Below are 15,059 nucleotides of genomic sequence, written 5' to 3'. Positions count from 1 at the left end.
GAGGGCTCTTGCTCCGCCTCCGGCCCCACCCTGGAGGGTACCTGCTCTGTCGGTCCTGCCTCAATCTCTGGGCTTCCCTCATGGACCTGGTCCTCCAGCCCTCGCCCTGTCTCGCTCCCACCCCACCGCTCTCCTGGACTGCTGTTTCCCTCGAGCGTCTGGAAGCCGCTCCTTGGGGAGGGGCTATGTCACGAATCTGGTCTGTGTCCCGTTGTCCACCAACCACCAGATGTCACTCTCGCATCACTTACACACTCTGACTGTCACTAGGCATCTCGGACTGCATCTCCCATCCTCCACCGCTCTTATTGCGTCAGTCCCCGTGACCAATCAGGCGTCCTTAAAAACCTCGCTCCCCCTCAGTGCACTCACGGTGTATTATTGTATTGTTGTTTGTTAGCTTTTCCTAGTGTATTCCTAGTTCCTGGTTTTTGGATCTCCCGCCTGGTTTTCTCGTCCTCTTCTGTCTAGCCGCCTGCCTTTTGACTTTAGCTCTCGTTTTTTGGACTATTCTCTTCTACTGCCTGTATTATTCCTGTCTGCTCCTGCCTCGACCTAGCCTGTACGACATTGTCCTTGTCCCGCCATTCCAATAAAAGCTTGCACATGGATCCGCTCGCCTCTCGTCTCGTTCTCCCCGTAACAGTTACATTGTTGAGGTGGGCAGAACATCCAAGTGCTGAACTGCTATGTTCTAAAGATGAGGTTCTATAAACTTTATTTTACATGTTTATTGGTGTTTTAATGTTTTAAACACTCTAAAGAATAGTCAAAGCTTTTTCATGTTAAAACAGGGTATATACAGAACTTCTTAAGTTGAATTTAATACCTTTTACTACCTTTTTTAATACCTTCAAAAAAAAAATTAATACCAGCACGACTTAGAGCTGCAACTGTAGTGGCGTAAATGAAATACCTTTCCAAATGGAATAACATATTGCATCACAATGTAACAAGGTCATTATAACTTAACATAAACACTGGACTCAAAAACTGCCCACAGATATAAGAATAGAAATAAAGACTGAAGATGGAGACATCTTCTTCATAGATCATTAGTCAGTAAGTCTGATGTGTGAGCAATCTAAAAAAGAGGTGGCCATGCAGTAAGCACAGGTGTTATTAAAATAATTTAAGCTGATACATTTAAGTAAAGCAGAGGTATTAATCAAGCTGTCAAAATGGGCCTTTGTCCATAGTTTTTAATCAATGTCAAAAAGTAACAATTGCATTAGAGCTGAAGATATTTGTCCCGAACCCGATGTCGGGTCCGGTCGGGCTCGGGCTTAATTTATATCATTTTACACGGCTTGCGCGGTAAATGAGCGGTCATGTGATGCATTTCGATTAGCGCGAGAAAGACGCGAAAATGGATGCTGGGGAGGTAAACCGGGGGCTCGCCTCTGGTGATTACGTTTTGGCAAAATTTGCCAGATCAGTACTGTGCATCCCGGGCAGTCGCAGCAGCAGTGAAAGGGGGTTTAGTGCTACTGAACGCACCATCAGTGAGCGCAGGACCACGCTGAAACTACAGTAGATTCAATCATTTTCCTCCACAAAAATATGTACCCTAATCTTGGTGAGTAAAGGTTTTTCAATTATAACAAAATATTAATTGAGTCTTAAATGCATAATGTAGACAGAGTATATAGGCTAATGTTGGCATTATTCTCTTATTACATTTCAGATATTCACCGTCGCATTGAGGCCGGATTGTGGAGAAAAGTAGCGAAGCAAATCCCGCGGAGCCTTTATCTTAATTTCTTTAACCCCTTCCTAATTTAGAACTTATATTAATATAATATAAGAAAGAGTCTTTTTTATTGGCGCGTTGGCTAAGTGTATGCCTATTTAGAGTGCTAAGATGTTACGATGTTACATTGGACTTATTTTATTTTTTGTTCCAACTTCCAAGTGGCCTATAGCCTACGTTAGTCATTAATAAATTATGTTAAAACATGTATAAATGACTCATTTTTGACAAAAGGCAAAAGAGCTATGCGCACATTTGAATAATGTCGGGCTGTAAACGGGTTCGGGCTTTTAAAAACTGTCAATCAAAATATACTTGTCGGCACGATTACAGCTCTAGTTGCTAGGTCTAAACACCACAGCCCCTCAGCTCGCAATGTAGCGGTGGTGATGGCGCATAGCGTCTGCTGTCTGACGTCTGTCACGCAGCTGTTGACGATATTGCTAGGACTACTGCTGGCAGTGGTTTGCATCGGGAGAGCAGTCGATGTTGAAGGCAAAGCAGTGGAGGTTGAGGTCGTTGATGCAGCCGTAGCGCAGAACATTGATATGGGAAGCTGCTCGCTACGTCCGCGCATCCTAGCTTGGTGGCTATTTGATTCCATATGCGATTTGACACCATTCACCCCCATCCAGGTTATATTAATCGTCTTCTTGCAGACGTGGCAATAAGCCTCGCGGCTGTTGCCAACTACTGGCCTAAGCCAGTTTTTAAATCTTAAGTCCTCCAGCTAGAGGTCCGAAAACTTGCATTTCCCCATGTTTTATTTAATTACTGAACGGAAGCGAGCTCGCCTACATGGTTGGCAGCGAACCAGCCGGGTACCCAGTTTGTTTCAGTGCGCGCGCGAACGAACACCACCTCACATGATATCGCTCAGGTCCTACTCTCAACATATACACAAATCCACGCAAATTTTAGAAGAAAGGCCTGCACTTAACACAAATTTAAATTTATCTACAAAAAAAATGGGAAATCGAAAATTTAATACCTCGTCAAATGACGTTTATTACTTTTTAATACTTTTTAATGCCCTTAATTTTGGCTAATTTCATTTACTACCTTTTACTACCTTTTACAACCCCGCGGACACCCTGTAAAAGGTTAAAAGTAAATCTTAATTTATGCATCTTCAGTTAGTTTTTTTTATTGATTTTTGATTGTCAAGGGTTTTTTTATGTTAGGAATTATGCCTATTATTTTACCTTGTTTGTATTTCTTTCTACATTCAAGACAATAAAAACATTAAATTGAAGCCTGCAGTTGTAGTTTTATTTTATAGTATTGCATAAATGCTAACTAGAACAAAACATCTTTGTCCATAAAGCTCACAGAAAAAAAGTTAACAGACCATTATTTATTGAGACACATTTGGACCAAGTTGTTCAATTAACCCAAGTCACCGAGTAAACTCAAAAAAGCTGTGCAGCAAGTTGACTTGAAATTTTAAGCTGAGTTAACTTTTCATTTTTTACAGTGTATTTTAAAATATATTTTGACAGCTTTTTTTATTTAAAGAGATCCCATAATTTAGTACAGCTTTACTGTAGTTACAATAATATATTTTGTTAAATGCTGTGATTAATGTGATATTTTATGTCAGAAACTCATTTCAGTCTTGTGAGGAATCAGTTACATTCATGATACAAACATCAGTTACAATCTGATCTCAAGTTTATTCGTCACTTTTATTATTTCTGTACAAAAACAACAGAAATGAATGGCATGATCTTCGTCAAGATTGTGACATTTTGACATTTTTAACACTAATAAAATAAATGAGTGATGAGACACGACAATAAAAACACAAATCTAGACTCACACACACTGATCTTACTGTCTATATGAGGATTTCTGACACATATTTATTGACTGTTATTTGAGTGACAGAAGTTGAGCTGCAGTATTAATGTCATGAAGAGACTCCAGAACATCTCACTCTTACTGATTCATCAGCAGCTCAAAGCATTATGGGTAGAATCTCTCATCAGTCTATTCTCATTCATCAGCACAGTGTCACTGATGATCCAAGATAAAAAAAACATGAAACCCAGGATAGAGCGGCTGAGTGAATGTGGTCTGTTCTGTGTGGATGAGACTCATTGTGTTTCTGGAGACGCTGTAGAAGGACAGAGTTCCTGCACTCTCATCCACATACACTCTTATTCTATAGATATTATCAACATCATCAGACACTCCTACTCTACGACTGATGATAGGATTCACAGGGAGAACAGTCAGTATGTCATTGTGTATGAATGAGTATCTGTCAGGAGTGCAGATCAAACTCCAGGACTGATCATTATATCCAAACAAACACTCATCACCCCGTCCCTTCCTGCAGATGCTCTTATATGACACTGATACAAACACACGTCCACTCCACTCAATCTCCCAGTAACAGCGTCCACACACACTCTCTCTACACAACACCTGATACTCATCATCAAATCTGTCTGGATGATCAGGACACGACTGTATCTCAAACACACGTGTCACCTTTCTGTTCTCCTCAGACAGTCTGAGTTGTTTGTTTGCTGTGTTTGGATCCAGTGTGAGAAAACAGGCATCTGAACACAAGAACAGACACATTTATAACACAACAACAATCACTACAGCTGTGTGTGTGTGTGTGTGTGTGTGGGTGTGGGTGTTTGTAGACGTACATTTCTTCAGTCCTGCTGTAATCCTGGATTCTCCTCCATGATCCACACTAGAAAACACACACACACGCACACACACACACATGTTGGGTTTACATGTTTTATGGGGACATTCCATAGACGTAATGGTTTTTATACTGTACAAACCGTATTTGCTATCGCCCTACACCTAAACCTAGCCCTCACAGGAGACTGTGCACACTTTTACTTTCTCAAAAAAACTCATTGTGCATGATTTATAAGCCTGTTTCCTCATGGGGACCTCACAAATGTCCCCACAAGGTCAAAATTTACTGGTATTACTATCCTTGTGAGGACATTTGGTCCCCATAACGTGATGAATACCAGGTGTGCACACACACACACACATTCAGTCAACTCACTGTTGCTATGCAGTTGCCAAGATACTCAGAGTGGTTGCTAGGCTGTTGCCAGGATACTTGGGTGGTTGCTATGCAGCTGCTAAGATACTGAGGGTGGTTGCTATGCAATTGCTAAGGTACCTGGGGTGGTTGCTAGACTGTTGCAATGCAGTTCCAAGGGTACTTGAGTGGTTGCTATACTGTTGCTATGCAGTCTCCAGGGTACTTGAGTGGTTGCTATGCAGTTGCTAAGGTACTTAGGGTGGTTACTAGACTGTTGCTATGCAGTTGCAAAGGCACTCAGTGTGGTTGCTAGGGTGTTCTGGGTGGTTTCTAGAGTTTTGCTATGCAGTTGCTAAGGTGCTCGGAGTGGTTGCTAGGCTATTTCTATATGGTTGCTATGGTACTTGCTGTGTGGTTGATAATACATTCTTGGTGGTTGCTAGGGTGTTATATGGCTGCTAGGGTACTTGGGGTGGTGGCTAGGCTGTTGCTATTTTGATGTCAAGGCACACAAGGTTGTTGCTAGGTTGTTGCTGTGCAGTTGCTAGGGTACATGGGGCGGTTGCTAGTAGGGCTGTGTATCTCCATATATCTCACATTCAGTAGGGTGACCAGACGTACTGGTTTTTGTTGTCCTGTCCCCAACTGGATCTGTCCCCAGAAATGTCCCCGTTTTACAACACATTCAAAACAACCTGCAAATGCACTGTAAAAGCTTGACCAATATCAGCAGCTGGTAATCGTGTGATTGTGATTATTTTCAGCAGCAGAGGCGCTGTGAGCTATTACTGATTATTTGGTTGCGCCACTACTTTGTACTTTAACCATGAAGATCCTGGAAGAGAGCAAAGCATAATTATCACCAAAAGAGACACCGTTATTGGTTTCAAGGTAGTAATTTTACAGGTTAAACAAACTAATAGATGACTGTTTGTGTTCACTGTACAACAACACACATGATAATGTTGCAGGATTGTTTTGCACACAATATTAAACATTCCTGAAACTTCCACCGTCACAACTACAATATGAGAAAAATATACAGTCATGGTCAGAATTGTTGGTGTCCTTAGTAAATATGATCAAAAAGGCTGTGAAAATAAATCTGCATTGTTTATTCATTTGATCTTTGGTACAAACTCTCCTCCTCATCATACATTAGGATGATATAAACACACGTCCTCTTCCAGACAGATTTGTAACATCTTTAGTTGATTAGAACTTAATTATTAGGGATTTTCAGTGCTTGAGCTCTTTTCTTATAGACACTTAATTTGTGAGACTTAACAATCTTTTGCTGCACATCAGAACTATATATTCTTTGATTTTTCTCATTGTGATCAATGATTAAGGGAATTTGGTCTTTGTATTACCTCACATTTACACTCCTGGATAATTTAATGTTCTTTGTCATGCTGGTGTGCTAAAACATTGAAATATGAATGGAAATATACTTTAGAAATGTTTTACTCAAGAATTCAAGAGAAAATGATTTATTTCACAATGTGATTTTTATTAGATATTAGATATTTTAATATATTATATTAATTAAAGATCAAATGAATAAACAATGCAGATTTATTTTCACAGCCTGTCTTGATCATATTTAACAAGGATACCAACAATTCTGACCATGACTGTATATATAAAATAAAATAAACAAATCTTGCACAATTAGATTTGTAGGAAGCACATACTTTGTCAAAATGAACCTAACATGCAAAATAATAAGCCTGAACAGGGACAGAAAATTCCAAAAGCAAACATAAAATTTGTAAAGTTGTAATTACTGTACTCATAGTTAAAAACATACAGTTCAGTTAAAAAATATTAAACATTTCTTAAACAGTTTTCTCATGTTCTCATATTTCTTGTTTTATTTTAATGTGTTTTTGTAAAGCCATAGTTGCAAATATTGTTTTGATATGTTTTGCAATAGTTACTAATATTTTTCATAGTGTGATTTTTGATGAATTATATTTAAAAACTAGGGTAAGTCTGATTCTCAAACATCACTGTAATTATTAACGAATATATGGAGCCCACAACAATTAAAAAACAAAATCATATAGGCTACAAAGGTATATGGTCTCTGTTTTTGAAATTATAGATAATCACAAATGAGATTTCAGTGATATTTTTCCCACTGAACTAGGAAATGAAAAGCTTCCAAAGTTGTCATACAGGGACCGAATATTGATTATCAATAACTTGCTAGCATCCTCTTTGTGGCATCGGTTAATGTGTGTTGATCCTCCATTCAATTTCTTAGTTAAAATTCAGTCAATTCTGATTGACTTTTTTTGGGATAAACTTCATTGGATTCCAAAGGCTGTTTTGTATTTGCCTAAGGAAGAGGATGGTTATGGACTTGTGCATTTGCAGAAACAGCAGCCTTTCGGCTGTAATTTGTACAGAGACTTCTGAGTGGACATATGGACTCGAGCTGGAGATCTACGGCTTTTATGATTCTGCAGTCTTTTGGAGGCCTAGGTTTGGACAAATCTTTGTTTTGGCTGAATCCTAAAAAGATGGATGTATCCAAGCTTCCAATTTTTTTATCATAATGTTTTTAAGGTCTGGACTTTGTTCACTGTGCAAAGACCCTGGAGCGTAAGTTCCTTACACTGGTTGCTACAAGAGCCTTTAGTCTGTGGTTCACACATGGACATATCTGTTGCAGGCTTCTTTCCTGCACTCAATGGAATTCTCCTCTCTTCTAAAGTAACAACTCTTGGATGTTTTTTGCAGTCGGCAGGAAAAGACTTTATAGACTTCTAGAGCAGAGGTTCTCAACCTTTTGGAACTAAAGCCCCCCCAAACCTCCCCTATCATGTGGCACGCAATTAATTTCAATTAATAATCTATATGAGTCTATAGCCTATGTATTTTTGTATGTCATAATTTGCACCAGACCTCAAATGTTACCCGCGCCCAGGCCCGGGCGGCCCCCCGGTTCCGCGATCCATGATTTGCGCCCCCCTTCTGATCCCTCCACGCCCCCTCTGTTGAGAACCACTGTTCTAGAGCAATGGAGAGCTTCTCTTACAACAGAAGAAATCAAGCTGCTGGATGACTACAATGAAGGTTTAATTGTTCTGAGCTGTGATGATCCTTTCCCTGCGTTGTCACTATCTCTCAAATTAGAAGGTTGTCAAGGTGTTTTTTTTGCACTGTAAAGATGTGGCACAAACTGGCTTAAAGCCAGCTTCTGGAAAAGATTTATATAAAATCTGTGTTAAATCTTTGAATAAAATGTTTTCAAATAATAGAGTGGATACTACTTGGTGTGACATTTTACAGTTGGAAGAGGGTGAGTACCCTGAATGGAGAGCGTTGTACAAGTCACCATTAACTAAAAAAATTGGGGACCTGCAGTGGAGAATATTGCATGGTGCAGTTGCAGTCAATGCCTTCATTTCAGTTTTTTTAAATCCTGATGTTGATCATGATTGTCCTTTCTGTCTGAAGAGAGAAACTGTATTTCATGCTTTCATGCAATGTTTTAGACTTGAGCCTTTATTTACTGCCTTGCTAAACTTATTTTTGTGTTTTGGTGTGACTTTTTCTACTAAGACTTTTATTTTTGGTGTCAAATATGTTCAAAGGAAACGTTTTAAATGTCAACTTTTGAACTTTTTATTAGGTCAAGCTAAAATGGCTGTCTATAATACTAGGAAACACAAAATTGAACGAAATGTGAGTTACAGTTTATTGGCAGTTTTTTTTAATTCAGTAAAATCTAGAAAAAAAAATTTTGTTATTACAAAGCTATGGATGATCTTACTAATTTTGACTTAGTTTGGTGCTATGGTGGAGCTTTGTGCAAGGTTTCTGAAAACAACCTGGTCTTTGCCCCCATTTTTGTTTAAGCTTCGTAGATTGTCTGGATAATGTGTTAAAGTTTTTTTTGTAATAAAGTTTTGTTGAAATCTCTCTCTCTCGTAAATGAACACTTGATGAATGACACTTTTCTGAGAATAGAATATGAAGTGGAGATCACTGGAGATAATGTTTTCAGAAAGCCAGTGCTTTTATCCACAGTGGAGAGAAAGCGAGTACACAAGGTTGCCAGGTTGACAAAAATAAGTAACACACTTTTCAGCAGGGTTGCCAACTCTCACGCGTCTCCCGCTCTCACTCTGCCCGTGTAAATCTCACGCCAAATTGGCAAGCCTGTCTGCGATTTTAAACAAAGTTTCAGCTTTCAAATGTTGTAAGTTTTAATACTGAATTCAAACGATAAATACCATTTTGGCGCACTTATTGTGGCATGAATCGTAAAATGTAGTGCTTCTGTTAATGCCAGAGCCGTCGAAAACAGAGCTGCAATGAGTTTGATCCCAGTGGCGTCACTGCCTGCGATCATGTGATTCATGGAGCTCTACGAACAAACCAACGTTGATAATACATTTGAATGTTTTTAAGTAGGATAGAGACGACAGCTTCACTATACAGGTATTTGCAGCAATTATTGGTAAACATTACAGCATATTATGCATTGATTTTTACGTTGATGACATTTACTGGAAGAGGGAGGACTCGAAGGAAGCAAAACAGGTTTACCTGAGCTTTGCGTAGTCAACTCCAGATGAGCTGGACCACCTGGGGTTGGAGTCGCCATTGTCAGGAAGAGTGCAACTCAACTCTCTTAACAAGGTGAATGGCGCCTGGTAATTTGAGCCACATCAGACTCCAGAGGAGGAGATGGCGGGCGAGTTGCAGCATGCGACGGGTGCGTAGACCGGCTGGTGTACGCTACCATGGTTATGGTGTCCTTATGTACTAGTGTGTCATAGATGTAGTAGTCATCTACTACTAGTTAAACAGCAGCTCTACTTTCTTCATTCACTTAGATCAGATATAGGATATAGGATACAGCGATATAGGATGATTTTGAAGTTGAGGGAGAACATGAGATGGGTTTTTTCGACATATCCTAACTGTCTTGAGTCAGAATACACACAGTTCAGGCAGAGTAAGACAAGACGAGCGTTTGACATTGAAAAGTATATAAATTGTATTATTTTCATTAAAATAACCGATCGTTACGCTAGATAAGACCCTTCTTCCTCGGCAGAGAGTTTACAATTTTGGCATTTGGGATCGTTTGAAGCCGCATTTTTTTTCGAAGTTCAAACTCGGAGCACCATGTCAGTCCATTATATGGAGAAAAATGCTAAATTGTTTTCCTGAGTAAATTATTTGTGAGTATTATTTGTAAATTGTTGTTCTGGAAGTGGACTTCTCCTTTGACTTGTCTTATTTTGTGGTGTACTATCATTTGTGTTCCCTGTGTTTTTTCTCTGTGTTTCTCCCATTTCTTCGTCAGGAAGCTGGTCACAGCAGCTAAGAAACATTTTCCAGAGTGCTGTCTCTGTCCTGCCCAACTTTTTTGTTGAAACTGTTGTGTATTCTTATGGTTTATTTTTATTTATTTATTTTTTTGTTTGTTTAATCTAAGGTAATGTCAGCTAATTTGCAATAATAGTGATATTAACATGTAACTTGTAATATTCAAAGTTAGGCCTTTTTGGTTCCTTTATTTACAAGTTGTTACTGTGTGCAACATAAATTATCATTTTAAATACGTTTGTTCTACCTTTTATGAAAGCTGTAGGAAGGTTGACAATTTTTGTTGTATTTTCACTGTCTGCTCCTGTTTTGTGGCCAGTTAGGGAGTTAAAGTAATGGTTTTTTTTTTGTTCATTTGTTTTGTCTGAACAGTTTATTTTGGATTTTACTCCTCAGACTAGTGATCTTTAATGTTTTTAGATTGTTGCATTCTCTAGAAACTTGTACAGATATACAGAGACACTGAAATGTTTAAACAATAAAACCCAAAAACTTCCTCCTGCTTGACATACTTGAGTTTACAGTTTGGATCCTTCAGTTGTTTAGAAAGCAGCTTGACTCCTGAATCTCCCGGGTGATTGTAGCTCAGATCCAGCTCTCTCAGGTGTGAGGCGTTTGAACTCAGAGCTGAAGACACATAATGACAGCCTTTCTCTGTCACCATACAGCCAGACAATCTACAAAAACATACAACAACAGTCCACATCATATTAGTGTGTTTGTTGTTCCTTCTTATATTGAACTGATTATTCAATAAAAACAACTGGTCACAAAAAATTTGCACCCCTAAGCAATCGGTGGAAATAGCCTGATTCAAGGCTTGTCGCAAATGACTTTTTGTCAAAAAAAAAAAAAAATCCTCAATTGTGTGTTGTCATTATGATTAATTTACTGTCCCTGATCACGTCAGAGCCCAAATCATAAACATCAAACATGTCTGATATTTATGACTCTCGATCATGCTGCCTCTGATGTGATACCTGCCATAGTTCCCCAGATCTTAATCCAATCAAGCATTTGTGGGATGTGCTGAACAAACAAGTCCAATCCATGGAGGCCCCTCCTCACAACTTACAGGACTTAAAGGATCTGCTGCTAACATCTTGGTGCCAGATATCACAGCACACCTTCAGGGGTCCTTTGGAGTCCATACCTCAATGGGTCGGGGCTGTTTTGGCAGCAAAAGGGGGACCAACACAATATTAGGAAGGTGGCCATGTTAAGCCTAATCAGTGTATATCCATACACATACATATATACATTTACGTGTGTGTGATTATTTGCTGTCGTACATGAATTACACTGAATTATTGATCCTGCCTTTCATTTACATCTGGAAGAGAATTTCATCTGCATTTTATCCACACTACATACATACTGTGTTGACATCATAAAGGAAATAAATATGTGAAAAGGCTGAATCCGTGCTTGACAAGCTCCTCTCATCATCTCCACAGATCTCTTCCTTTGTGGCTGGTGATGTTGTTCTGGATCATCATATCAATAATGCTCTTGTTCCATTCATGTCAACCTGAGTGTTCTCAAACTTCAATTATGAATAATGTTTGGACATTTACATGTAAAGAACAGAAGCTGTCCCAGGAGGACTACAAATCAAAAATCATAGCACAATATTCATAAATATAGAATTGTTTTGACAAACTCTTTTAAAGACTCTTCTGGAAACTTTAGATCTGTTCCCAAGCATCTAAAAATAAGTCATGATTTCTTACATAGTCTATTAGAGTAACTTTGATTTCATTAAAAAATTGTCTTTACCTTCTCTATATTGGTCCACCTCGCTCTACACTTCTTCTCTGTCCAGGTCTTTGTACAGTTTCTCCTCTTGCTCTTTCCACTACACCAATGTTCTCCGTTCCACTTGTCTCTTCTCCCTCTCTTTCTCCTCTTTTTATATCCACCTCTCTGCACATCTCTATCTGTTTCACTCTTCTTCTCTCTCTCGTGACACACTATTCTTTTCACTCTACCCCCTTTTAGACTTAAGACCTTTTGCACACAGCTTCTCGATAGTGCTCCTAGCTTGTGCAGTACTGTCAGAAGTTATTCTTGAAAATGCAGCAGTTTTGCAGTTTGCAACCAGATTTATCTAGCCTTATCGCCAAATGACTACAGCCCCATTGACTCCCTCTGCCAATGCATTTATGAAATTAACAGTTGAATGTGCCCAAACTTTATTCCGTCAAACATGGATAACTGCATTTGGAAACAAAGAAGTTTTTAAGGTGAATGCATACCTTGACTCTAGGGGTCAAACAACTAAAAATCAAATCAAGAATCATGGTGTGATTCTGGAGTCAGACCTTTGTTTCAGTAGTCATGTCAAAGCAGTAAATAAATCAGCACACTATCATCTTAGACAGCTGCAGCTCATCCAGAACACTGCTGCCAGAATTCTGACTACAGCCAGAAAATCTGAGCATATTACAGCAGTCCTCAGATCCTTACACTGCCTTCCAGTTACATTTAGGATTGAAGGATTTTAAAATATTATTACTTGTTTATAAATCACTAAATGGCCTAGGATCTAAATACATCGTAGATATGCTCACTAAATATAAGCCTAACGGACCACACAGATCATTAGGATCAAGTAAGTTAGAAAGACCAAGGGTTCACTTCAAACAAAAGGAATCTGGTTGTAGATATTATGCTGCCAGCAGTTGGAATCAGCTTTCAGAAGCATCAGATGGGCTAAATCAGTAGTCATATTTCAATCTAGACTTAAAACACATCTGTTTAGCTGTGCATTTACTAAATGAGCACTGTGCTATGTCTGAAGTGATTGCACAGTATTTTACAGTCTAGGCAACACTGATTTTAATTCTGGCCCAGATCCAAACACCTTGTTCTGGCCCACATACCACGTGAAATAACAGCATTTGGGCAGTCCTGGATATGGGCATCAAGTAAGCCTTAGCATTACTACTTGTAAATCAACCAAATTAACCAAAACTAGCTCTAATGTGGGCCACAGTTGATTTTTATTCTAACCCTGTTCTTCCCCTCATGTGGTCCACATGCTGCATGGAATGGTGGCATTCTAGCAGTGGTCCACAAGCAGGCCACTGCGCAGCCACATTTTAGCTAATAATGAACCAAATAAAGCATAAATATATATATGATCTGGGCCACACTAAGCCTTAAGTGAGTTATGCATCAAAAATACTCTACATATTTTGAAGGGAAATTTAAAAATGTCCTTCTTAAAGGTTCAAATAATTTGGTAAAGTCATCCAGACCAATGTTTTGCACAAGCAGCAATTCAAATGTCTCTGACTTCAAAAACAGTTCTTTACAAGTTTCTCACTCAGACTCTACATATACAGTAAATCTGTTTCATCTATCATTATAGTGCACTTCTCTTTCTGTGCTGCACAGTACACATACATTACAATAATGATAATAAATTGGTGGTTATGTAGCCTTCTTAAGACTCATTTCCTGATCAGCTTGCATTAGTTAACTGTGTTGCATCCTACTAAAAGTAGCCAAATTCTATAAAATTTTTAGGCCATATTTACAAAGATAGCTTTTAAAGATACATTTCTATTAGCCAGTATCAAGTGCTACATCCAAACCAGATGTGGCCCTCATCTGTTTTGTGATATATGGGGCATATTTGCTATGTCAAATGTGGGACAATTAGTCTTATACACTAATGAGCCAATGCTGACTGTGCCATATATTTGCCAAAAGTGGCCCAAATTGTTATTAATTATTTGGGCAATATTTGTCTTTTTATATGTGGGCCACTTTAGGCTCACGCCCACATTTGCCAGTGCTTACGCAGCCGTATCGTTGCCAAAACCGTCCCAGATTTATTTTATATATAATTGGGGATTGTGGACCACATTTAGGCCTGTCACGATAACAAATTTTGCTGGACGATAAATTGTCCAAGAAATTATCGCGATAAACGATAATATTGTCGATCTGAGACCATTTTCATCTAGAATAATGATAATGGCATAATAATGCACTTACGCCTTTCAAAATTCAAAAACGTTTATTTTTAGACTATTTAACACTGAAAATGGAAAACATTTTAAATATCCACAATAACAATGAACAAAACAACCAAAAACAATAAAAGCAATGGACTCTCAGTCTCTGTTAACAAAAAATGCACTTGAATAAATACCAAAAACAATAAATAAAATGGATGTAAACAAAATTGCACTTCAAAAAATATTAAACAATAGGCTCAACATGCATTCCCAGACGGCCCGTCTGTTGTAGCTTTTTTTTTCCCATCTGGGAAAACTGCAACGGATGATTGTGTTTTAGGTGCATGTGCATGTTTGTTGTGTTACCGGTTTTAGTCGATACTGTTTTACAACAAATGCGACATACCGGCTCGCTTAGGTTAAGTGGTACACCACGGTCATTCGGTTTGAATCCGAAGTGCTCCCACATGGCAGCTGTCGCGTTTGGCTTTGAAACCAATTCCATGTCACAACTTGCGTCTCATCTTTTTGCTCTTCTCTGCAGTCGCCTCAAGCACTCCCGCCTTCCCACACAAAGTTCATGTGACTGACAAGCGCTGCCTCCCCACACAAAAGACAATACAACTGACAAGAGGGTTCGCTTCTCCTATGCTAAGGAAACAAGAGTTGTCATTCAGTCGCGGATAACAAACAAGTATGCAAATGAAATTATTGCGGCCGGAAAAATTATCGAGGTCATTTTTTTTTATCGTGCGATTAATCGATTTATCGACTATCGCGACAGGCCTAACCACATTTGGTTTACACCCTGATTAGCCTTTGTCAATTGTGGCACATTTTTGCCAAAGGTGGCCCACATTTGGTTGGCACTATTTTGGCCATATACAATATTTACCACATGGGCCACGTTAGGGTCAAATTCAGATTACACCTTGCTGTGAATTTTGCATCT

General features: G+C 38.9%; 1 protein-coding gene across 1 annotated transcript; it reads right to left on the bottom strand.

The window, feature by feature from the left end:
- Nucleotides 1–3,084: 3,084 nt before the first annotated feature.
- LOC127160263 (stonustoxin subunit beta-like) lies at nt 3,085–15,053 on the bottom strand. The gene is made up of 3 exons (XM_051102925.1): nt 10,649–15,053; nt 4,420–4,466; nt 3,085–4,323 (listed from the first exon to the last, which is right to left on the bottom strand). The coding sequence occupies exons 1-3, from the start codon at nt 10,843–10,845 to the stop codon at nt 3,770–3,772; spliced, it is 798 nt and encodes a 265-aa protein (XP_050958882.1). The 5' UTR covers nt 10,846–15,053; the 3' UTR covers nt 3,085–3,769.
- Nucleotides 15,054–15,059: the final 6 nt, after the last annotated feature.

The sequence above is a fragment of the Labeo rohita genome, unplaced genomic scaffold (assembly GCF_022985175.1).
Source record: "Labeo rohita strain BAU-BD-2019 unplaced genomic scaffold, IGBB_LRoh.1.0 scaffold_307, whole genome shotgun sequence".
Taxonomy (NCBI): domain Eukaryota; kingdom Metazoa; phylum Chordata; class Actinopteri; order Cypriniformes; family Cyprinidae; genus Labeo; species Labeo rohita.
This window is presented reverse-complemented; position numbering and strand designations above follow the sequence as displayed.